Source organism: Morchella importuna (genome assembly GCF_003444635.1).
Source record: "Morchella importuna strain M04M26 chromosome Unknown Morimp01GS003, whole genome shotgun sequence".
NCBI lineage: Eukaryota > Fungi > Ascomycota > Pezizomycetes > Pezizales > Morchellaceae > Morchella > Morchella importuna.
The window spans coordinates 1917209-1938981 of NW_025763400.1; the positions used below are offsets into that span (position 1 = coordinate 1917209).

At 45.4% G+C, this 21773-nt stretch overlaps 5 protein-coding genes across 5 annotated transcripts; 1 reads left to right on the forward strand and 4 right to left on the reverse strand.

Annotated features, from left to right (window-relative positions):
- Positions 1–348: 348 nt before the first annotated feature.
- On the reverse strand, positions 349–1959 carry LAJ45_02025 (uncharacterized protein; the record flags this gene model as incomplete). Its single annotated transcript, XM_046111617.1, has 4 exons — positions 349–806; positions 1010–1240; positions 1295–1498; positions 1569–1959. The coding sequence occupies 4 exons, from the start codon at positions 1957–1959 to the stop codon at positions 349–351; spliced, it is 1284 nt and encodes a 427-aa protein (XP_045975561.1).
- Positions 1960–7282: 5323 nt separating this feature from the next.
- On the reverse strand, positions 7283–10457 carry LAJ45_02026 (uncharacterized protein; the record flags this gene model as incomplete). The annotated part of the gene is made up of 12 exons (XM_046111618.1): positions 7283–7329; positions 7388–7590; positions 7652–7708; positions 7761–7794; positions 8214–8352; positions 8414–8507; positions 8569–9244; positions 9309–9476; positions 9532–9683; positions 9860–9960; positions 10193–10280; positions 10342–10457. 12 exons carry the CDS (start codon positions 10455–10457, stop codon positions 7283–7285), a joined length of 1875 nt encoding a protein of 624 aa, XP_045975562.1.
- Positions 10458–11573: 1116 nt separating this feature from the next.
- LAJ45_02027 (uncharacterized protein) lies at positions 11574–12869 on the forward strand (the record flags this gene model as incomplete). The annotated part of the gene is made up of 4 exons (XM_046111619.1): positions 11574–11696; positions 11750–12420; positions 12482–12636; positions 12859–12869. The coding sequence occupies 4 exons, from the start codon at positions 11574–11576 to the stop codon at positions 12867–12869; spliced, it is 960 nt and encodes a 319-aa protein (XP_045975563.1).
- Positions 12870–13039: 170 nt separating this feature from the next.
- LAJ45_02028 (uncharacterized protein) lies at positions 13040–16623 on the reverse strand (the record flags this gene model as incomplete). Its single annotated transcript, XM_046111620.1, has 9 exons — positions 13040–13170; positions 13224–13303; positions 13359–13528; positions 13588–13989; positions 14056–14637; positions 14693–16042; positions 16091–16405; positions 16471–16554; positions 16609–16623. 9 exons carry the CDS (start codon positions 16621–16623, stop codon positions 13040–13042), a joined length of 3129 nt encoding a protein of 1042 aa, XP_045975564.1.
- A 756-nt stretch (positions 16624–17379) lies between these two features.
- Positions 17380–19285, reverse strand: LAJ45_02029 (uncharacterized protein; the record flags this gene model as incomplete). The annotated part of the gene is made up of 7 exons (XM_046111621.1): positions 17380–17500; positions 17570–18304; positions 18361–18444; positions 18583–18708; positions 18814–18920; positions 18979–19210; positions 19269–19285. The coding sequence occupies 7 exons, from the start codon at positions 19283–19285 to the stop codon at positions 17380–17382; spliced, it is 1422 nt and encodes a 473-aa protein (XP_045975565.1).
- Positions 19286–21773: the final 2488 nt, after the last annotated feature.

The following is a 21773-nucleotide window of genomic DNA, read 5'->3' on the forward strand; positions in this document are numbered from 1 at the left end:
AAAAAGATAAACATCGAAAACGAGCTAATAGTAATAGACAATTTGTGGTGTGTCGATTTCTCTTGCGGAGCAAGAAAAAAAGGGCGGACGGAGAGAGGGAAAAAGCAAGTGGCCTGTGATGTGGTTGACAAATACGTGTGGGGGGCTTGATTCGTTTTCCATCCTGCAACCCATCAACATGCCAGAGGGAGTTATAATAAAAAAAAAAAAGGAAAGAATAAACCGTGACCCTCAGAAGGAGACAGTCGTCGCACATCATGTCGTAAAAATTTATTTATCGAAAAGCATAGTATTTATAAATACGGGAATTGCTGCTTGACAATAACAACCCCGATTGATGGATGATATTTATTGGTTGTAGGACGATTGAGCTGAAGCAACATCCGGGTCCGCATCAGCATCCGCATCCGGCTCCTCATTTGTAGGTGGAATGGGTGCTTGGCGGGCCTGGCCTGGGAAGATTTGTTGTGGACCTTGTGGATATGACGCCTGTTGATATGTGTTATAGATCGTGGGCTGCTGGTATTGCTGCATTGGATCCATAGTCGCTGTTGGCGCTGCGGGGTAGTGAACGCTCGGTACAGGAGGCTGTTGGTAGGCAATGGGTGGAAGTTGACGAGGAGCCATACCACCGGCGGTATATTGCGCACTTGAAGCTGGGGCGGCAGCACCAGGAGTTACCTGAGCAACCTCGGTCGCTGATCCACCCTCAGTGCTTCGCTGACGCTCTGCCTCTTCCTGGGCCTTCCGTTGAGCCTCTTCTTCCTTCTTACGCGCCTTCCATTCCTTGCGGATTTCCTTGAATTCTATTCACGTGATCACGTTAATAACTGCTAAGGATTTAAAACAGAACGCGTCAAAAGGCGCATCCGAGTGCAGTAACACAAAAGCACCACCAAGACGAACCAATAAAACGCCCCATATTATCAGGCAATAGGCCGAGGCGCGCGATGAATGGGGCGAGGGTAATAATAAAATAAAATAAAAGGGAACAGGGAAAATAAAATACCTTCTGGGGTGCGTTTAACACCATGGCTCTGCATTGTCACATGCGCATTGAGATGATTCAATGTTCCATATGCCTTTTCACACCCATTGTACCCACACTTGTACATGCGCTCAATTTCTTCATACCGCCTACGAGGCCGCTTATGCTGCTGTGCACCAGGGATGGGCACAAAGGAGTATACCTGGGAAAGAGGATGTTGCGCAGTCTGGTCTGAGATGCGCTTGCGGCCAGCTTGTTTTACATTGCGATTAACCGGTGTGCCGCCAGGAGAGAGCGATGACACACTTGCAGTAGGTGAACCATGGGGATTGTATTGGGCGCCATTCATATAGTGTTGTCCTGTGGGTGGGCCCCATTCAGGACGCCAATTGCCATGACCGCCGTTAGAGTATGTTTCCGACATTGGATGAGAGTTTTGGGGCGGGTAATGCGCGTATTGTTGGTTTGTCGGGGGTGCGTAATGCGGGCTCGGGGCAGGGACGCTCGGGTCTTGAAGTAAACAAGGGTTAGTACAGTTTTCAGACGGATCACTACTATCGGAGGAAAGAATGACAACTACCTCCGGCAGTAGAACTTGACGGGTGGTAACGAGGCGCCTCGGAATACCGATGACCACCTAAATTGTAGTCGGGTGGGAAAGTAGGTGTCCTTGAAGAAGAACTGACAGTGCCTCCGTACTCTGAAGAGGGAGTGGCAGATGACGAGTATGTGGATGAAGTCGACCTTACTTCCTGAGAAGGGGTCTGGTAGTTTGATGCAGGCTGGTCTGCCGATTGAGGCTCCGCTTGCTGTTGATTACTGTATGAAGGGTAGGACGCTGAGGATGGCAAACCTGATTGTTGATAATCGGATGGCCCTCTATCCATAGAGTGATTATATCCGTAGTGCTGGGAGTGAGCGTGAGAGCCGTTGTGATGGTTGACCGGGGCAGTAGAGAAGGCAAGGGACATGCTATTCTGGGTGAAGTGTCCTTGGGTGGAAGGATGGATGCGGGAGGATCTCCAAAGCCTAAGATCAAAATTTTACAATTGATCTAGTCGACTGACGTCTAGGTAAGGTTGGTGCAACAATGGTCGGTGCAACGGTGGGAGCACTACTATTGAGTTTGTGTGTGAGTGCGATTGCAAATGACTAGGTAAGTAGCAAGTATATGTAAGTAGTGGTTGGGTGACGGTTTGTTGGGGCGGAAGAGAGAGTAACGGACTGGTGGGTTTTCGTGGGGGGATTTGGGGGGGGGGGGGGGGGGGGGACAAGTGTAGGTACAAGTGACAAGTGAGGGTAAAGGGCAAAACAGCGGACAAGAAGTGTGGAGGGGAAGGGATAATGGAAGATTGAGGGGGGGGTTAGGTTAGAGGGGGAGGGGTGCAGAGATGGGATGGATGGATGAGATGTAGGTAGGCTCACACACTTGGACGAACGAAGCGGATTTTAGGGGTGCAAGAAGACCTGGTAAGGCGAGATTGAGGATGGTATGGATGGCGGTTTCTAAGTGGGATGGGATGGGAATGGGAAGGCTTTGGGTTTAGAAGGGAAGGTGACCGTTAGAAGAGCGATTGGGATTTTGTTTCGCGTCTTCGAAGGTTAAAAATTGCTGATTAAAAAAAGAGGCAACACTACCAGTGCAGGGCTAATATTTTGACCGCCCTCTAACTTTCTTTCCGACACACACGCACACTACGACACGCACAGTCTTGGGCTCTAGCGACTCAGTGGTCTAGCGGTAGTGGTGACGGAATTTGACTAAGTGGAGTCACTTGTGGGGATGGGCCCGGTGGTAAACGGCCGGCGGAAGTGACGGAGGGGGAGAAAAGGGAAAGAAAGGGAGAGAGGGAGAAAGGGAGAGGAGGGGGGGGGGGGGGGAGGGAGGAGGAGGAGGAGGAGGAGGAGGAGGAGAGAGCGAGAGAGAAAGAAAGAGAAAGGATTTGGGGAGAGGTGAAGAGAGTTGAAGAGAGGAGAGAGAGAGGCCCCTCGTCGTCTCTACAAGATCTCCAGCAAGAGGCTGCCAGTAGTAGGAAGTACAATTCGAAGAAGCTCAGATCAACTGCGTGAGGAGCAGTGTGGGTTTTGGGATATTTCTGCCCAGGCAAGAGATAGTAAAGTGTGGCATACAAGTACCTACACATAACTAGGATATTAAACGGGGATGGTTGGATTCATGCAGCTGGAGTTGCGTTCAGTTCAAATCCTGGACTGGGGGGTCACGCATTATGGGGCGGCGATTTCCATTTCTATGATGTGCCACTAGAGTAGAAGCAACGGCCTGCATCAGATTCTTTTGTCATGTACTGTGGAACAAAGAGCAAAAAAAGCAAAAACAAGAAAGCAAAAAAAAAAAAAAAAAAAATGCATTCAAAGGAAGAGGCAGAAAAAGTGCAAGGCTTTTTTCTTGAGGGTGGGCTACATTATTTTTCACAAAACAATTACATAAGGCGTACTAGGTTCAATTAATTCGATCCCAAGTAACATATAAAAATGCTCATCTTTGCCTAATGCCCATTACTTTTCTGAGTCTTCTGAGGGGAACAGATGCGACGACACTCCTCAGTCAACTGGACGAGATCAATTCAATACGCAAGGGTTGCAACAACGCTTTGATGTGATGTGAGTGTGTCGTGTGTGCGTGCCGTTAACCCTCGAGGGGAAAGAGAAGAAGAAAGAAAAAAATTCTGTGGGATGACGACAATAAGTCTGTCGCTGGAGGGGCGCTTTAAAGGCATGGTAAGGTCGCGAATAAAAATTGATTTTAGAGACGATAAACCAGGACAATCCATTATGAAATGCGAACAATAAATAACGGTTACAGCATAACATGCGACGATGCACACGTTTTTTAGGTGGGGAGATTGAAAAGTGATATTTGAGGTTATAATAACCTGTGACGATGCACACTTCCATGTTAGGCAGGGTTAACACTGGGATTTTTTTTTTGCTGCCTGCTTCTTGCGTCTCTGGAAAAATGTAACAGAAGATTTCAGAGGTCGAGGGGTCTGGTGCCGTGGAACCGAGAACCAGCGCGCTGGTTACGCTTTCCTGCCTCATCACCACCGCCTCTGTCGCTTGTTGTTCTGGTTTTCACAACTGGAAGGTGGCTAGGCTGCCCACCACACGCAGGGGGATACGCTGCAAGGACAAGTATTAAGATCTCAAGGGGATCAGAGTACCAAAACGAGAACTTCTTCGGAGATTTATTCAGTAGTCCCCGGAACAACAGCTCTTCCATTCCTTCTCCGGCTCTTTCCCTACCTATCACATGAGGTATTCCGTCTGAACAACTCGATTGGCGACAACAATTTTTATCGAGAAAAATTCAGCGGTCAACGGCCGTGGGCAAAAAGATCACGCGGAATTAATAATGTCCGGATTCCAAATTGTGCGAAGCTGCTGGATAACCTTTTTCTTGCCGTGGAAAACTCGAGAAAGTGGGTAAGCAGTGGCGGGCGAATGGATGCCGCTCACGTGAACGAGTGTGGCGCATGCAAGTAAACCCCACTCACTGTAAGTAAACTTTAAGTGACGATGACATTGGAACGGCGAGCAGGATAAACGTGTAGGTACATACATAAAAATGGCAAAAAAAAAAAAAAAGTAATATGACTTCCTGAAAGACATGACAGCTCCATGCAGGAAATACAAATGCGCGGTACCCTTAGTAGCAACGATACCCGGTGTGGACGAAAGGAGGGTGTGGCCGTATATCTATGAAAACGCAAAAAAACGACCCAGAGCCGTGGCTTCGGACGATGGCACTTTGAGTCGAAACATTCCATTGAACATTCCACAAGGCGTTACCTGCGTGCTTGCATCTAGCTATCCCATTTCCTGGGCGACCATGAATTTACGATTGGAAGGGAAGGGGGGGTGGTGAGGGTTCGCAGGAGGTAGGTTGTTGTCCCTAGGAAGATGGCATTGTTCGTTTCAACCAAAAAGCCCCCGGGGGGGGTGGCAGCCAGCAGCAGCCCTGAGGGGTGGTGATGGATGATGGGTGGCTGGGAAGGAATGCTGGGTTTTGATTGCGTTACGCGGCGATAGCCCGATTCGTAGAATTCGAAAATCGATCCATTGGCTATTCTCTGCTAAGTTCTAACCAGACCTGATGGGCGGCTAGAGTAGAGGTATCGTCCCATGGGAAAAGTGGGGATAAAAAAGAAAATAAAAAAATGGATAGGAAAGAAGAGAAAAAGGAAGAACAGAAGCAGCAGTCAAGCCACACTTCTGTCCGTGTGCTGAGCGAGCGAGCGCAAATCAACTCCATCCACCCAGACAGCCTGCAGACAGGCAGACAGACAGACAGCCATCCACGCGGGTCGGAAGGGTGTGGCCCTATTCAGGGAACACCCAAAGAAAGAAGAGTCCGGCTAGGCCGGTCTGATTGCCGATTATCTGGGCCGAGTATGACGCCGTAGAGTCATGGGGGGTGATGGAGAGAGAAATAGAGAGAGAGAGGAGGGGGTAGAGAGATACAGTACATACAAGCATCCGCACGGGGCGCAATTCCTGTATGATGAGTGAGGTGTGCAGGATATCCTGTGTCGGCCTGCCTGCCTCTGTCTGTGTGTTCGCGCACGTGTATGATGATTTAGACCAGACATACAGCATCCTAATCTACATGTATTCTAGACTTTCTCGCGTCAATTGAGGATCGTTGAATTAAGGTCTCAACCATCCTTAGAAACCTCGTGGCTCTCAACCATACATGTAGCTTTGAGCCCCAGTTGAGCCCGCTTTATGTACGTACATACATAGAAGTAAAAGTAGAGTAAAGTTCAGGGTCTGGCCGAATGTCAATCAACGCCGGCGGAGGTTTTTTTTCTGGACCCTTTGTTGGCGGCTTGCCGCTTCGAGCTACTCCGTATCAGGCACTTTGCCGGCATAGCGGCAAAATAAAGTTTCAATGATTTTTTTGACCGGAATACAGGCCCCCAGGATACATCCGTCTACCCCACCAACACGATTAACCATTAATTGGATGAATGCAACTTGAATAAATACATAATGCCCGATCGATTGCTTCATGCCTCTTGGCGATAGTCAGAAGCAGTACTGTAATTAATTATTGCAAGTTCTCATCCCTCTCATACTAAGTCTCCATCATCATATTGTCTGCGAGTCCCTGGAGCAATGAGGAGTAGGTACGCCTCATCCAGACAGATTAAAAATATTAGGTAAGTATAGCCACCGATATCATCCCCGGGCGACGAAATTGTACCAATTGATCGTCTCAATCCTGGCATGCTTCGATACATCAAGTTAGTTGTTACATCATACCCGTTCTTCCATCCCTTCCCCCTGACTATCAATTGATAGGATATGGAAAAGTAAAATAAATATTCAATAAAATAAAAATGGGAGGGAAAGGATGCACTATGCCATCGTGTGTTGTATGGTTCCTCCTTACCTGAGGGGTGTTCGTCTCGTCCCTCGAATTGTGAGGTGTGCGATGTGTGTGATGTCGGCGTTCTACGCGTCCTGCACCTTCGGAAACCACATGTATCATATTCGACGTGGTTACGCACGAAAGTGACCTCATTGCCCACTTCAGCCTTTGCCTCGGGATTCCCACAAGCAAACCGCATTCCCGAATAAACTATTCCCCTCACCTGGATGTGACGAGACCCACCCTGATGCTCAAGACTCAGGCTCAAGTTTTTCCGCTCCGTCCTCTGAAACAAAATCTTGGAACGGGGATGTCGAGGAGAAGCTTCAGGCAAGTGGGCCGTAAAGGGTATCCGAGTAAGGCGGGTGCTGCCAGGACAAGAGAACAGTCCAATTTCGGCCTTCCAGTACCGAGACAATGATCGTATTAGGACTACTACTATGTATTTATATGTACGCATAAAATTATCACAGAGAGCAATCCAAACTGACTGGGGCTGAATGGCAATGAATACATATGAAGCTTTACAAATGCTAATGTATATACTGTGGCTATTATTGGACGCAAGGTACAACGTACTGTACATACTACATAGGCCATACTTTTTTTTGGCAGGTCTGAATTTATTACTACTGAGTGCAATAAGAAAGTTACTATAGTTTTCGTCGTCCCCCCATCACATTTTATCATCAATTGGGTCGTGCATCGTTCTCTGAATGGTCATGATGCCAAACAGTTTTCAAAACATGTTGATAGTGAACGCTATTGAATATCAAGTGAACGATTGAAACGAAACCCCTTTTATGTGAGCAAACCAATCTATGGAAAAAAAAAGAATAAGAACCCCCAAGCGAAGAAATCTAGGCCTGCCGAAAAATTATTATGCTGGAAACTGTGGATTAGAAACGGCTGCGACCCAAGGGCGCACTGTTAGACGATGAGGACCCTGCATAAGAGTTAGTAACTGAGCTAGTGGCATGCGGCTATTTAGTGGCAAAGCTTACCATCATTTCTACCGCCGCCGCCGCGGGGGCCGCCACGGCCCCTGGAGGCACCATAGCGTCCGCCGCCGCCGAAACCACCTGAGCGGGCCATATCAGCGAGCTCTGGAGGGATCTGCTGCTTAGCTTCCCTCAAGACAGTGAGAAGATCCTTAGCCTGCTTGGCATCATTTGTAGTGAAGAAAGTAATAGCAGTTCCCTTGGCACTATTTAAAATTAGCGTGGTTCTATTGATAGACGAGATCCCTTTCTGGATTCTTGACTTACCCTCCACGACCAGTTCTACCAATACGATGAACATAATCTTCTGAGTTATTGGGGTAACTATTATAATTGTTAGATTATAGTCTTCAAAAACGTAGTGAGAAAAACTTACTCAAAGTTAATAACGTGCGTGATGTTACGAACATCTTTGAACAAAAGTTAGCATCCAACACATATCTTAACACTTTACCAAAACCCTTTTTGGTTTGCGTGACGCGCCATTCTGCGTCTCACTCAATATCACGGCCCTCGGTATCTTGTTCATCATTGCAACTATGCAAGCTCCTGCGGCGTACTGTCTAAACCTCGGGAAAAGCGCAGCAACTAATAGCCCAGACAACATTACCTTCACCCAATTTCAATGAGCGGTGTAATGAAGACTTTCATGAGATTCCAAAATTGCTGCACCCCGAGATCAAAGTTCTCATAGGTGAAAACCAACAGACGCCAGAATATAGGCAAGATATACGAGTAGGTCCGGCGAAGCGTTGAGAAAAGAGCATCTGTTCGCAAGCACGCAAGAGGGGAGGCAGAAAGAAGGGGAGGATGTTTGTTATAATCATACCAATGCCACGACTAGCCACGTCAGTAGCAACCATAATAGGGCTTTTTCCAGTCTTGAACTCGTTCAAAACCCAATCACGCTCATTCTGCTGTTTATCACCATGAATAGCCAAACAGGGCCATCCATCTTGTCGAAGGAACTATGACGCCGTTAATATCGATTTTCATAAGTTTTGTCACATATTAAGAAGTATAACAAACCCTAGTGATCTCGTCTGCTGTGCGCTTAGTACCGGTGAAGATAAGGCATTTGCTATTCTTATCGTCCATGACTTTCTCGAGGTGTTTAATGAGTCTAACGATTTCAAAATATATTAGCAATGTTGCCATTGTCCTCGGATAAAGAGGTTTCTCACCTATCACGCTTGTCGTAATCCATCATAATTTCCACAATCTGCTGGATGTTGTGATTGGCCGAAAGCTCGAGAGAACCAATGTTGACTTGAATGAAATCGTTCTGGAAGTCGGATGCGAGTTGACGGACTTCCTTAGGCCAAGTTGCAGACCACATGCAAGTTTGACGATCCGGACGAATTTGGCTAAGGATCTTACGGATTTGGGGCTCGAAACCCATGTCAAGCATGCGATCGGCCTCGTCAAGTACCAAGTAGGTAACGCGACGGAGGTTAGTTTTACCACTCTCCAACATATCAATCAGACGTCCAGGTGTGGCGATCAAGACTTCAACTCCACGGGCGAGATCTCGGACCTGGGGACCTTTGGGAACACCTCCATAAACACAAGTGTTTCTGATACGGGAAGATTTTCCGAACTTGGCGACTTCTTGCTGAATCTGAACAGCCAACTCACGAGTTGGGGCCAGAACAAGGACGATGGGGCCATCACCAGGAGCAAGAAGCGGCTGGGCGTTGATGTGAACGATAGCAGGGAGACAGTAAGTCAAAGTTTTACCGGAACCGGTTTCGGCAATACCGACAACATCGCGCCCTGAAAGTGCCATTGGCCAACCCTGTGACTGGATAGCGGTAGGTGCTGAAAATCCCTGAGCTTTGACCTCGTTCATGACATAGCCTAAAATAACACTTGTCAGTACTTTTTTTTCTTTATACTTATGCAGCCTGCTAGTAATACATACTGGGGAATCCAGCCTCATCAAAGGTTATAACGGGTTTAGGAACATCACGCCCTTGAACGCGCATCTGCTTTTCAGCCCTGAAGGCTTCGATTTCTGCGGCAGTGCGTGCAGTAACCGCAGGATCCTCCTTGTAGAAAGACTTTTCGAATTTAGGCAAAGTTGATGGATCTATCAGGACACTGTTAGTTATCTCTCCGTCAAGAAATCTGAAAATAGTACTCACCCCATGATTGGGTCTTGAGCCCTGCTCCAAGGTTGCTCATTCGGTCTCCACCGGCTCCACCGCCGTATCCACCGCCTCCACCACCAGAATACCCGCCTCCGCCACCTCCATATCCACCACCTCCTCCACGAGAACCACCGTAACCACCACCTCTATATTTACGTTAGCATGGTGTTCAAGGATACACTCATAACTAGGGTTTATTGCTTGAAGCCAATAGCAAAAGGCCTCCAGAAACCCGAAAACAAACTTCGTGACAGAGGCCTGCGTTAAGGGCAAAACTCACCCGTTGGAGTAAGAAGGGTAAGAGGAGTAAGAATTGTTATACCCATTTGATCCACCGTGTCCACCTCCGTAACCGCCTCCACCTCCAGCGCTGCCTCTGTAAGCATCGTACGACATGATTTGCTGTGTCGAAGTGTCTGAGGTCTGTTCAAAGGTCGAGAATATCCTAACCGATCACAGGAATGCGGCGAGTAGTAGGATTTTATGTATTATAATCTTTCGTGTAAAGAGAAAGATATGACACTCGTAGAGTGATGAGGTATATTGCTAATCCGACGCGTGAACGTTCGATAAGAGCAAAGGAGTGAGGTTGGGAGGTTGATGAAAGAGGGAGAAAGGGGATGTGGACGAAGAATAAAAAGGAAGCGCGGTGGACCTTGTATGAAAAATCTCTGCGCCAAGTAGGTTGCTGAGTAACCCTGCCTCTTTTCGCGTGCTGGCGTTCGATTTCTCTGCCAAGACATCTAGACCTGAATTAAATCTTAAGAGCGAAAAAACAATGCAGGGAAGAAATTCAATGGCAACCTGAATTGTGCTACTGTAGTTCTAGTGTCATCACGTTGACTCGATGGTTTTGCCACCTTACTCCCAAGCTTGTGAGGCTGTGAAAACTCAATTTGATGAGAAGTGAAAGAAGACATATGAATGTTCTGGAAATGAAAGATCTATCTTAAGCATGCACGTGCAGATGCATTCCCCTAAATTCTCTCCAACGCAGATGCACTTCTATTGTGCGTACATGTACTTGAGTACTAACACTGGCTTCGACAGCTCTGTATACACATGTAGTGTGTACATGTACTTTACTCTATATGAGTACATATACTTCGAGAGAATGCGGTTTAGGAGGCTTAAAATTTCCAAATTGTGAGATTAAAATTTAGAATCATAGGCAATACATGTATCGATTTCTTCATGTCATTCTAACAGATGTAGTATAGTAAATGTATATAAAACTCATTTTGATCCTGCACCGTAAATGTTGACAGCCGGGAAACGCAAGATCTACGACTTTCATCCTACAGTCGCCTCACGATATAAGAATACGGTCAGGACAGAAAATCTGTGTTGAATATATTCTTAGAGTATAAGGCGAGCATCACTATAAGAAGTAAGGAGATACTGGTAAAAAGGTATTTCGGGACTGCCGATTACTATCATTATAACGAGGGTATCACTATATGAAGTATCACTATAACGAGAGTCGACTGTATCGCTGGTGTCGTGTACGTGTACATGTGCTTTCTCATGAGGTAGATTGGGATCACCTTGAGTTTGGCAAGCTCCTTGATCTACTTATAGAGTGCATGTAGAGTACTCGTACTTTCGTGACGTTTGTAAAAGGAACCACTATTGCATACCATACTAAATTGTGGACTTGGCGCGTATTTGTATGGTATGCAATAGTGGTTCCTTTTACAAATGTCACGAAAATACGAGTAGAGTACATATGTAAGTCCTTTACATACTCTACATACTTACTAAAGCATGGTAACATAAACATAACGATAAAGAAAAGTACATGTAAGTGACTGTGATAGAACCAACGTGTACCTTACCATATTAAGAAGTAATTATTTGAAGTCTGATGTGAATGTTCAAGGTTCTTTAGTTGCGCTAATACCAGCCAAGCTTTTAATGCATGTAATTATGTAGGTAGTAGAGCCTCATAGGCCGATTGCTAGTTGACGCAAGTTTATGTTTATTGCAACGTAGCCTTGACATTTCTCCGTTTCCCTCATATACAATCATTAATCATGACTGATATAACTCCCATCATCAATGAGTGTCTATCAAAGCATCCGACAGTAGCTCTTATCTCAACATCTCGGAAGCCTACCCCCCCAACCGATGAATTCCTTAAGGAAGCTTTTCGAATCGTAACTTACCTACAACCCTAGCGCTATCTTCTCGCTGACCGATTGGAAACCAGGAATCACATATATCTTCACTGAGGACCTACCTCCTCTCTATACGGCAGTCCTATCTTTCTACCGCCACAGCATCTGCTCGTCCAAACCTTCCACGCACCATCTCCACATCATCCATATCCAGTAATAGTGCCAATACACTTACGGATGCCCAGCGCGATTCAATCGATGCGGAAACAAAACGTGTGGTTCAGGAGCTCTTAACTCTTATCGACCGTCTGGAATCGACCGAAACACTCCGCGCCCAAACCGCGGATGCGCTGTTGCGGCGCCGTTTCACAACTGGTCTTCGAGGACTGTTTCGTGATGAGAGTGTTGAGCAAAAGCGTGAAGAAGGGAAACTAGAGACACTCAAGCAACATAGAGAAGGGGTACTATGGTTTCTGAAGACGAAGCTGGCGAAAGCGAGTGAGATTCAGCGGGGGCAGCAGGAGATTAGGTTACAGCGGCAGGTTGAGAAGGGCAAGAGTATGCTTAATAAGGCACCTCCACAACAGCTCGCATCAAATTTCGGGTCAAGTTCGAATTTAGGTGGAGGAAGAAATGTTGCGATAATGGAAGAAGAGGAGAAAAAAAGCATTGAGGCGCAACTCACACCAGAGCAACTGCAGCTCTTCGAGAAAGAGAATGACGAATTAATCAAACACTACGAGGATGCATTGGACCAAGTTAGGTATGTATAGAATCTACGTAAGAAATCATAATCCTAGCAACTATTGCTCATATGTCTATAGAACTGCCGAAAAATCTCTCATTGAGATTTCTTCACTCCAAACACAACTAGCTACGAACTTGGCGACCCAGAACGCCTATATCGATAATCTAGTTCAAGATGCGATGCAAACAACCGAGAACGTTGAGCGCGGTAATAAAGAGCTCAAAAAGGCTGGTGAGAAAATCACAATTGCCAGAACAGCTTTCTGGGGAGCCGTAGTCTTCTCTGGTGTTGTCTTTGTGTGGGACTGGTTTATCTGAATCGCTATTCCTAATCTCTTTCTTAAATTGGGACATTGAGCTACGGCGTTTGTTTTTAGCTATCCGCGGTAGAGAGTGGAAGATGCACATTTTGAATTCCAAAGATTGAGCTCTAAGCCTAGGTAATTGATAATAGTTATTAGATGAGCCAGCAGGACTGGTACACCAAGTCGTCCGAGAATCATGGAGACTACGTTACAATGAGAAAGAATATATAATTCGTAAAATAAGCTGGAAAGTAATAAATCAACGCACTGACATAACAACCATTCAGGTCATTACCAACATTAACACCAAGACACCATCCTGACTTAGTGTTAGTTTGGGATAACAGGGGGCACAGCCATGACACCTCTGCCGAAAAAGTCACTGATGGTGCCAAATTTATCCCGAGATTCTTGCAGTGACATCTTGAAATAGTCGTGTCTGTCTGACGTTTCGTCTTGGGCTGCATTCGAAATCAGTATTGGCCAGGAAAGGGATCATTAAGATTGATTTTACCTTTGCGAAGTGTCCGAATAGTCTGATTTGGAGAAGCACATGCCAAGCACTCCACATTGTCATCAACTTGATTGAGGCATCTGTATTGTTTTTAGTAAATGACATCTCAACTTTGAGAGTAAGGACCGAGCAAACCTTTGGTGGAAGGAATGCTTGCACAGAAAGTGTACAGTAGGAAGATCCAACTGTAAATTGCAGGCTTGGCATCGCTGTGCCTGAAATACGCTAGGTTTTGTGCCCAGGTCTTCAATTTCTGCTTTCTTTTTTTCTGTTTCCACCTTGTAAGTCTCGATCATTTTCCGGTTCTGGTAAAAAAAAAATCAGTAATAGTTCAATAAGGGATTCTAGTAAGAAGACTTCTCACGTTTTGGATCTCCCTCCTCTCCCGCTCAATAGTATCTCCTAGATACCGTTTCACCATACCAACAGTAGCAACCGCATTTGTACTCAATGTTTGCACAACTTCCAGAGGTTTCATCAAGCCTTGCTCATCAATGACTTTCAACACTCTCTGTAGCTCAGCTTCACCAACTTCTCCGAGCACTTTAGGGCTGCTGGTAAAATACGATAATGCGGCAAGATACAGTTGAGGCTCTTCGGCACCATATTTCTTGAGCGCGCGAACAGCACCAGCCGTGTCTCCGGCCGAGCAACAGGATCTGAATATATCAAATCGCAAGCCTTGTTTTTCTCGGACGAGCACAGTTCCATCGCGGAAGTCCGATAAATGGGAGATTAGAAGGACGTTGGAGGTATCAACCAATGTCTTGCGATGGCCGTTAGTGAACAATGACTTGCACAAAACCCTGTAAGGTTGTAATTAAAGACTGACCTCTTTACTTTCAATAATCCTCTTTGCCTTGGCCTCCCATTTTTCTTTCTCTTCTTTCTTCTCTTCCTCGTTTGCCCTCTGCAAATATATTTCAAAAAGTGTAGTATATATATCTGTTCGGTCACCTTCGTTCATTGTTCCATAACCTCCCGTTTCTACATTCTCAAGAACTCTCTCCAAAAACAGAACAAACTCCTTTGGATGTTCCACAAACGAAGAAAATGCCGTCCGGGGTTTCGGTATGTTATAAGCTTTTGGTAATACAAGTGGTACTGTTGTCCCCTCGCTAGGCGTAGATTCTGGGACGTTCTTAGGAGATGGCCCCGGGTTGGCTACATTTGTGGGTGTATTAGTTGCCGTACTTCCCACGCCTCCACCCATATAGGGCAATTGTTGTAACAAAGTAGCATTGAGGTAGCTTTGTATCCCCGATTCATGTTTACCATGCTGTGTTTGAGTTTCTGACGTGATTTTGTTTCCTGGGAAGTACCTTCCGGTATAGTATTCCACAAAGAAATCTGTTGTACGTTCTGGTGTCTCTTTTAGAAAAGTTCTTGCGTACTTCATTAGGCTCGCATATGCCTGGGAATCAATCAGCACCGTACAAGTTTGATTAGTAAGGGAGAATTGGGTGTACCATCTCGGGGTCCAATCCTTGGATGTACGACAATGCTTCTGAGATCCTATCCAAGTTCTCTACCATAACTGCAACGACAACTTCGTGATCACCCTGTTTTTGCGCTAGGTACACGGCTTGTTCGTAATAACCCGCTTGTCTGCACATTGCAATTGCTGTATCAACATCAAACATTAACCCCTCGCCTGAAGTTTGCTTGATAAATCGCTCTAGCTTGTCTATATCCTTTAGCTTGGCATAGCAATTCAATAAGAGTGTTGTATGATCAGATGTCGCGATCTTGTGCATATGGAGCTCTTCGAGATATTCGATCAAATTATGTATCCTTTGCGTATCGAGGAATTTGCGGATGACTGTGCTTATTCCCTCTTCGTTTGAGGGGCCAAGGGCCTTGATGTACCATTGCATTGATCCATCCCAGTCTCCCTTCCCGTACAGGTAATCTGCATACTTTCTATAGATTGCCCGTAACTTCGGCTCCCCAACTCCGGCTTTTTGTGCAAGGTTGATAGCGAGGATATATAAGTTTCTAGCATAGAGAATATCCAGCTTGTCTTGCAAGCTAACCTCGTGATATCGATACAATTTCCCATCAAAAGTCAAAACGAATAAGTCGCCCCACGAATTGAAAACGTTCCGGACACTAGAAACTAATCGTTCAGAATGTGCCACAAATTTCAACTCCGTATCCAAGAGTGTAAACTTTGTGACGTCAAAGGGGTCGTCTGCCGCTGCTGGAGCGCCCCTTCCCACGAGCCTTTTCAAAGTATTAGAAACGCCCCCCGTCCGAGCTGCCGTTGACGGTTGTGAGGCTGGTGGTGAAACAAGCGAGATGTAGTTCTTGAATACATTCACCATTTCTTTTGGACCTTCATAGGCATAGCAAGCTCCCCGACCGTTAGGGCCATAGAAGTAGATAGCGTCATCTCTAGCAATAACTATGTCGTTACCTTCTCCAGAAAGCCCTCTTTCGCCGGAGGAGAAGTCAATCGCAGGGGTCATGCATCCAGGGCCACATCCCTGAGATTCCAGTACCCTAGCTGGCTGACCTGTACCTTTTCCAGCCGTAATCAACGTCAAAACCCGGCCTATTGTGGAAACATAGAGTGTGTCGCCGCCGTCAGCCGCCGGATGATATCTATAAGGGTTATATCCAGGTTGGGGTGCCGCAGTTGATGAAGTAACAGGAGGTGAAAAGCATAAGTTAGTGATTGGTTCCTCGGACTCGAAGATTATTCTTTGCTTTGTCCCACGATCATGAATTAGGTCTCCGCGGATCAGAGTGATCGATCCATTTGCAAACCCAACGGCGACAAGCGATAGTGAAGGAGTAGTAGCAAAAGCAGAGATCTGCTCGGGTTAGCACATTTTTAGTATAAAAATGGTTTGAAAACTAACAGGAAATTGTCTCCTCCCGTTGTTGATGATCACGGTTGTCTGACATCTTGGAAACCCTGTCTTCTTTTCGGGTTTGTCCAGCGCCCACACCTTTAAAACAGGCTCATTGCTTAGGTCTTCGCTCACTGTAACTAAAAGAGCTGTCCCTTCCACTTGTTTGATATGTCTGATACTCCCCGAGTGGTCATAATCGTTCTCATGTGTATGAAAAGAGCGAACAATCTTGAAGGTGGAGTTACAGACGTGGACATGGCCTGTGGAAGTGCCGATAAATATACTATCGGAACCAGAAGCTATAGCAGTTATGTCTGTGCCCTACTAAATGTTAGATTCAGAGAGGCTTGTGATAGCTGGATAAAGCTTGTTAGGAGAAATCGGACCTCAAAGAGTGGTCGTGAAGGTGTTTTGTCGACTTCGTCGGGTGCCTTAACGGGAGTGACGGTAAAGAAGTTGAAGGATTTCCACTACGTGTACGAGTTAGCAATAGTTGGAGCTTCTACAAGCAAGAAATAGTATACCGAAGTCAATGCCATGGCAGGGGCCTGTGGTGGTCGCAGTATTGATTGTTGAGCTTGGGGATCTGAAGCCGTGACGTTGAGGAGTTACCGAGCCTCAGATCTTGGCGCTGCATGTTGGCAGGACCCTGGTCAGTATTAGTAGGCTACGGTCTGTAAAGGTCAATGTTTTGTAGGGGCTTCCAATAATTACAGGTACATGCATGAAGTGATATACGATACGTATACTGTAATATTATGAGAGAAGGTAAATTCTCTGAGGTGGTGAATCTGTATTACATAGCGGTATTCATCTTTACGGTATTATCTTCTGTTATTCGCATGTACCTACAGTAATTTGTTAGACTTGTATGCACTCTGTGCCGAGTGGGATATTCTATATGACATGTAATAGCCATCTTTCGTAGTAGGTCTTTGCTGGTACATGTAGCGCAGACAAGTACGGAGTGTTTATTTGCACAGAGTCAGATATCACGTGAAACGCCAAGGAATAATACTCGAGTGATAAATCATGAACCGTAGGTCTGCACATGTACGGCCTACGTCAACCGGACTCGGAAATTTAGGCCTGCTTCATCAACAGAATGTGTATATTCTATCCATGCTTCTCCGTTGTAACAGAGGACAGATGTTCCAGCGCTGCTATAAGTGAGATATCTAATACAATAATGTGATAAACTCTGGATCCCTGATTGTGGTACTTGAATAATGAAAATAAACGTGGCATGACTTCATATGATCTCTAATAACTGCTTGTAGCTAATATACATGTAGTTATAATCCTTCCGAATCTTTTTTCCAGAAATAATTTTTCCATCTCCAACTTATTGGTGGTGAAATCGTAGGTCCCACGCCTATCAAAGAACGCTCAGAGGGAGGTAGCGAATCTACATAACTATATGATCATACCACCCAGGACATTAGCATATTATCAATGTTTCTTTTTACTAAGAGGAAAACCTACCGAATCCAAGTATTTGTCAAAACCATTTGCTTAACTGCGATCTCCGCTCTATCAAAGACGCGGATATCAAAACTCATTGGTGGCTCAGGCGGTACGATTAGGACTGAATTTTTCCGTGGGGGTGTTGGTGGCCTCTCATCATTGTATTCGGGCTTCTCGGGCTCTCGCGAACCTTCGATTTTCCGAAATCCCTTGTTTTCGGGCGTTCTTCTTGCGCTTGTGAGAATCTCGTCTGCAAACGGAGCTATTGCCTTTGAAACGGAAGGGAACTTATGCATGGAGAGACATCTCTGAGATCTATAGTCAGATTCACCGAAGACTCTGCTCAAGGGAAGATAGACATCTTCTTCAATGTTCAACGGAAAAGCAGAGGATTCTCGGTGAATAAGAGCGTTGAATATATGCTCAGCAGTATCGTATAGTGAGCGAAGAACCGGTGGTGTCAATTCCCCGCCACCTGCCTCGATCTCCGACAACCTCCACTTCTCTTTCCAGCCCTCAACGCGCTTGAGAAAAATGATGTTTTCCCCAGTAAAGTCCTTGGTCGCAGCGAATTCCTCCAAGCGGTCAATGTCATGATGTAATGCCCGCTCCAATGCTGCTATGCTGTACTTGCTGAACTTTGTGTGGCCAGGCTCTTCACGTGCTTTTCGCTGGCGTTTCTCAAACTCCCATATCTCAATGATCGGAAAAAACAATATCACAAATTCCATCGCTCCAAGTCCGGGCACGAACCTGACCTTTGTAAGCAGAGATATTGGGGCTGACAGAAAAAGAGGAAAGAAACCTACCATAGATTAGGAGGCCAGTGGGAATTCATAATATAGAAGTTCGGCATAAACCAAGTCGAAAGCCACAATGGCAAAGCAGGCAGACTATGAAGGAACCAACAGAGATTATCAAAAATGGCTCACTACTACCACAATTACAAGAATCAATAAAAAAGAAGAAACCATCTGATCCGATAAAGCATTCCTTCTTCTTCTTGAACTAGAAATTTAGGAATAACTAACCTGAAAAGTATGGCCAAGGTTGTCTGTAGCCGCCATCTATGGGTATCTTGGATCTTTCTAATCTTGAAGAGGATAAAGGGGCCGTAGCCATATGTCCAAACCGCCTGCCAGATGCCTGAGTGAAACCTATATACCCGTTAACAATGGCTTTTCGACAGTTCCCAGTTAACTGTGCCTATGTCTGGCACTTAAGGTAGTATTGGAAATAGACGTGGAATATATAATACATACCATTCCCATCCAGCTCTACATTGAAAGCGAGAAACCGGTTTCCCCACAAGTCTAAATCCGGGATGAAAACGTCTTGAGATAAGAAAAATGGTCAAAGCCACAACGAGCTTTTCAGTGTTAGCACGATATCTTGATGGAGGACAGACTGCTAGTTTTGGGCTATACCTGTAGAGCAGTACCGATAGCAATAACTATATAAGTTTTTCTTAAGATGCAGACATCCCGCCACTTGTACCAGCATCGGAGGATGATATTGCTCGGAGGGCATGACGTTTCCTCATGTTTCGAAGTGTTTGCTGACCCGAGATCTTTAGAGCGTAGCCAAACGAGGTGCTTTTGTCCCCAAAATAGACTGAAGAGCTGCATATTCTGTGCCTGAAAAAGCGCGATTCCAAGCCTAACACATATACATTATTAATTTAATTATGAGAATTGGGGAGCTAATTTCAACTTACGGAAGACATATGTTCATGACCCAAAACTCAAGACCACAGGGCAAAACACCATTCGAGGGATACATAAGAATGTCGAAACTCAATTGGACATGCAGCATAACCAATGCTGCGCACACTAAGGGAACATTCTTCAAACGAATGAACGGAAGGTGACGATGGGTAAGAAAGATTACCAGACCAACACCAAATAACAAAGTCCAGAGCGCGAATACTGCAATGTATATCTTTCCAGCATTGTCCAGTCGCAAGTGCCCATAATTAGGAGGCTCTAGTATTATGTCCATAGCCATGGTGGAAGTAACGTCAGGTAGGTTCAAATCACCCTCAAGGATCCTGTCCAAGAGTGAAATGAGACAAGAAGATATAAAAGAACAGAGTCAAATAAACAAAATAAGGAGTGAAGGAAGAACCGACTAGCGGTATAGTGAAGGTAAACGGCCTGGCCGCGGGAAAGTAAGTTTAGTACCACTTCGGTGTCTTCATCAGCTACTTGGCGAGTCTTGAGCTGTGAGAATAATTGAGGGCGAAGAGCAAAGGCCACGAGGAAATGCATCTACCTATATCATACGGCGCACTTCCCGGTGCGCATCTACCCATTTCCCTGGGACAAAACACGTCAGGGAACAGAGACCAGAAACAACAAGCGCTTATGAGAGAAAAGAGGAACTTGACACACGTCAAAAAGCGGAGATCTTTCAAAAGGGTTTAGGAAGGTCCGCGAGCCAGGGGAAGAAATAAAACGTTGAAACCCAGCATCACCCGTAAGTGTTCCCATTCATTTATCTGGCGAGGATTCTTGATACAGGATTCAAATTTGGTTCGTATTGATTATCCTCCGGCCCCACAACTTCGCTTCGATAGATCATTCCGAGACAGACCGCTCATCCATCCTGCGTTTCAGATACATTAATATGGCCATCGCGTGATCTGCATTAAGATGGGTGCAGTACCGCACTGTACTTATGTAGAATAAAATCAACTAGAGTCTATTATTGTATCAATCTGCAATAAACTTACGCATACATGGAAATGTATGTATTTTCATAATATTTTGGCAAGCAGTACGTTGTAAGCAATTCAAATGAGAGGTGGGTTAGGGTTGTAATTAAGGTTCATAACGACGTCGCCCCTTCAACCTTCTGATCGATCAGCCATACACCCTTTCTCCTTCTACTTCGATCATATATATATATCAAAGTCAATATCTCATTCTTATAAAGCAATCACAGTACTAACCTTACTTGTAGTTCAAAATGTCACAATCTTTGCACCCCGCAATTCTATCCGAACCACGTGCACCCTGATAACTCTTTAAGGAAAGATATCATTTGCAAGAATTTGTGTGGGTAAAATATCCTAGCTAATTCATCAGGGAAAATGATACTTTCTCCTGGATATTTTTCCATAGTGCTGCGGCTTAATGTTTCCCTCTGTGCCTACAGCTTCGGGAGACTTCGTACTACATGCACATGTGCTGTTTTGGGATATCGCGCTATGTTACCAGACCAGTATCACTTGCATTATATACCAGAGGGCGCATTTTTGAAGAAAAAAAACCCGAATTACATTCCCAAGTGTTACAAGCCCATTTGTGTACGAAATATTTAATCCATTCACAAATTCATTTGAGGGCTCGTTAATCTTGATATCTGAAGATCTTGGGATGAGGCTTTGTTGAAAGAATAATGTTTCTTTTGGTGGAGGAGGAAAAAGTAAGACTTCATGACCATGGATATGAGGGGAGGTATCAAGTAAGGGTATGAAAGGCATTAGGGAAAGGCACCCAGGGATTCATTTTCCGCCCTGCTAGAGACTGTTGCTAATAGTTACCAGCTCTTAATGTGAGTATAGTGGACTCTCGATATAATGATACGGCCGGGACCGAAAAGAATGTATAAACCTAGGAGGGATAGGTAGAATGGCAATATTTCGGTACCGCCGATTACTATCCTTATAATTGTATTTATGTTGGTTTATTCGGTTTCTTCCGAATTTCAAGCATAAGGGTTTCACAAACTGCTAGTATACTTTAGTGATGGCATGGGAAAATGGTTCATATGTGGCCGACCAGAGAGACCTTCACTGCAGTTGTCTTTACTGCCGGTAACGTATTATAATTAAACTAATTGAAAAATCATGGCTCTGTCCAATCGATTGAAGGATAATTAAGCGGCGGGGAATTCAAAGACCTCATGCTACCGCTGTGCTGCACAAGCGCCCCATATCACACGCACACACTTGAGATGTGAGTTTTTCTCCCGATAGCAATAGTTGCAACTAGCCGAGATTGACGCCGCATCCGTCTGTTTGTATTGCCGCCCGGCCGCTATTGTTACTCATTCTGCTTAGCTGCTCTACCCGCACCACCCAACTGCTGGTTTCATCACGCGGCATCACTCGGGGCTAGCACAAGAAAGGGTTTCTCGGCGGGAGATACACACGTCGTTGCAAGAAAGCCTTGGGGGGGAGAAAAAACTCCCCACCCAATAGAGGGTCTTTTTTTTG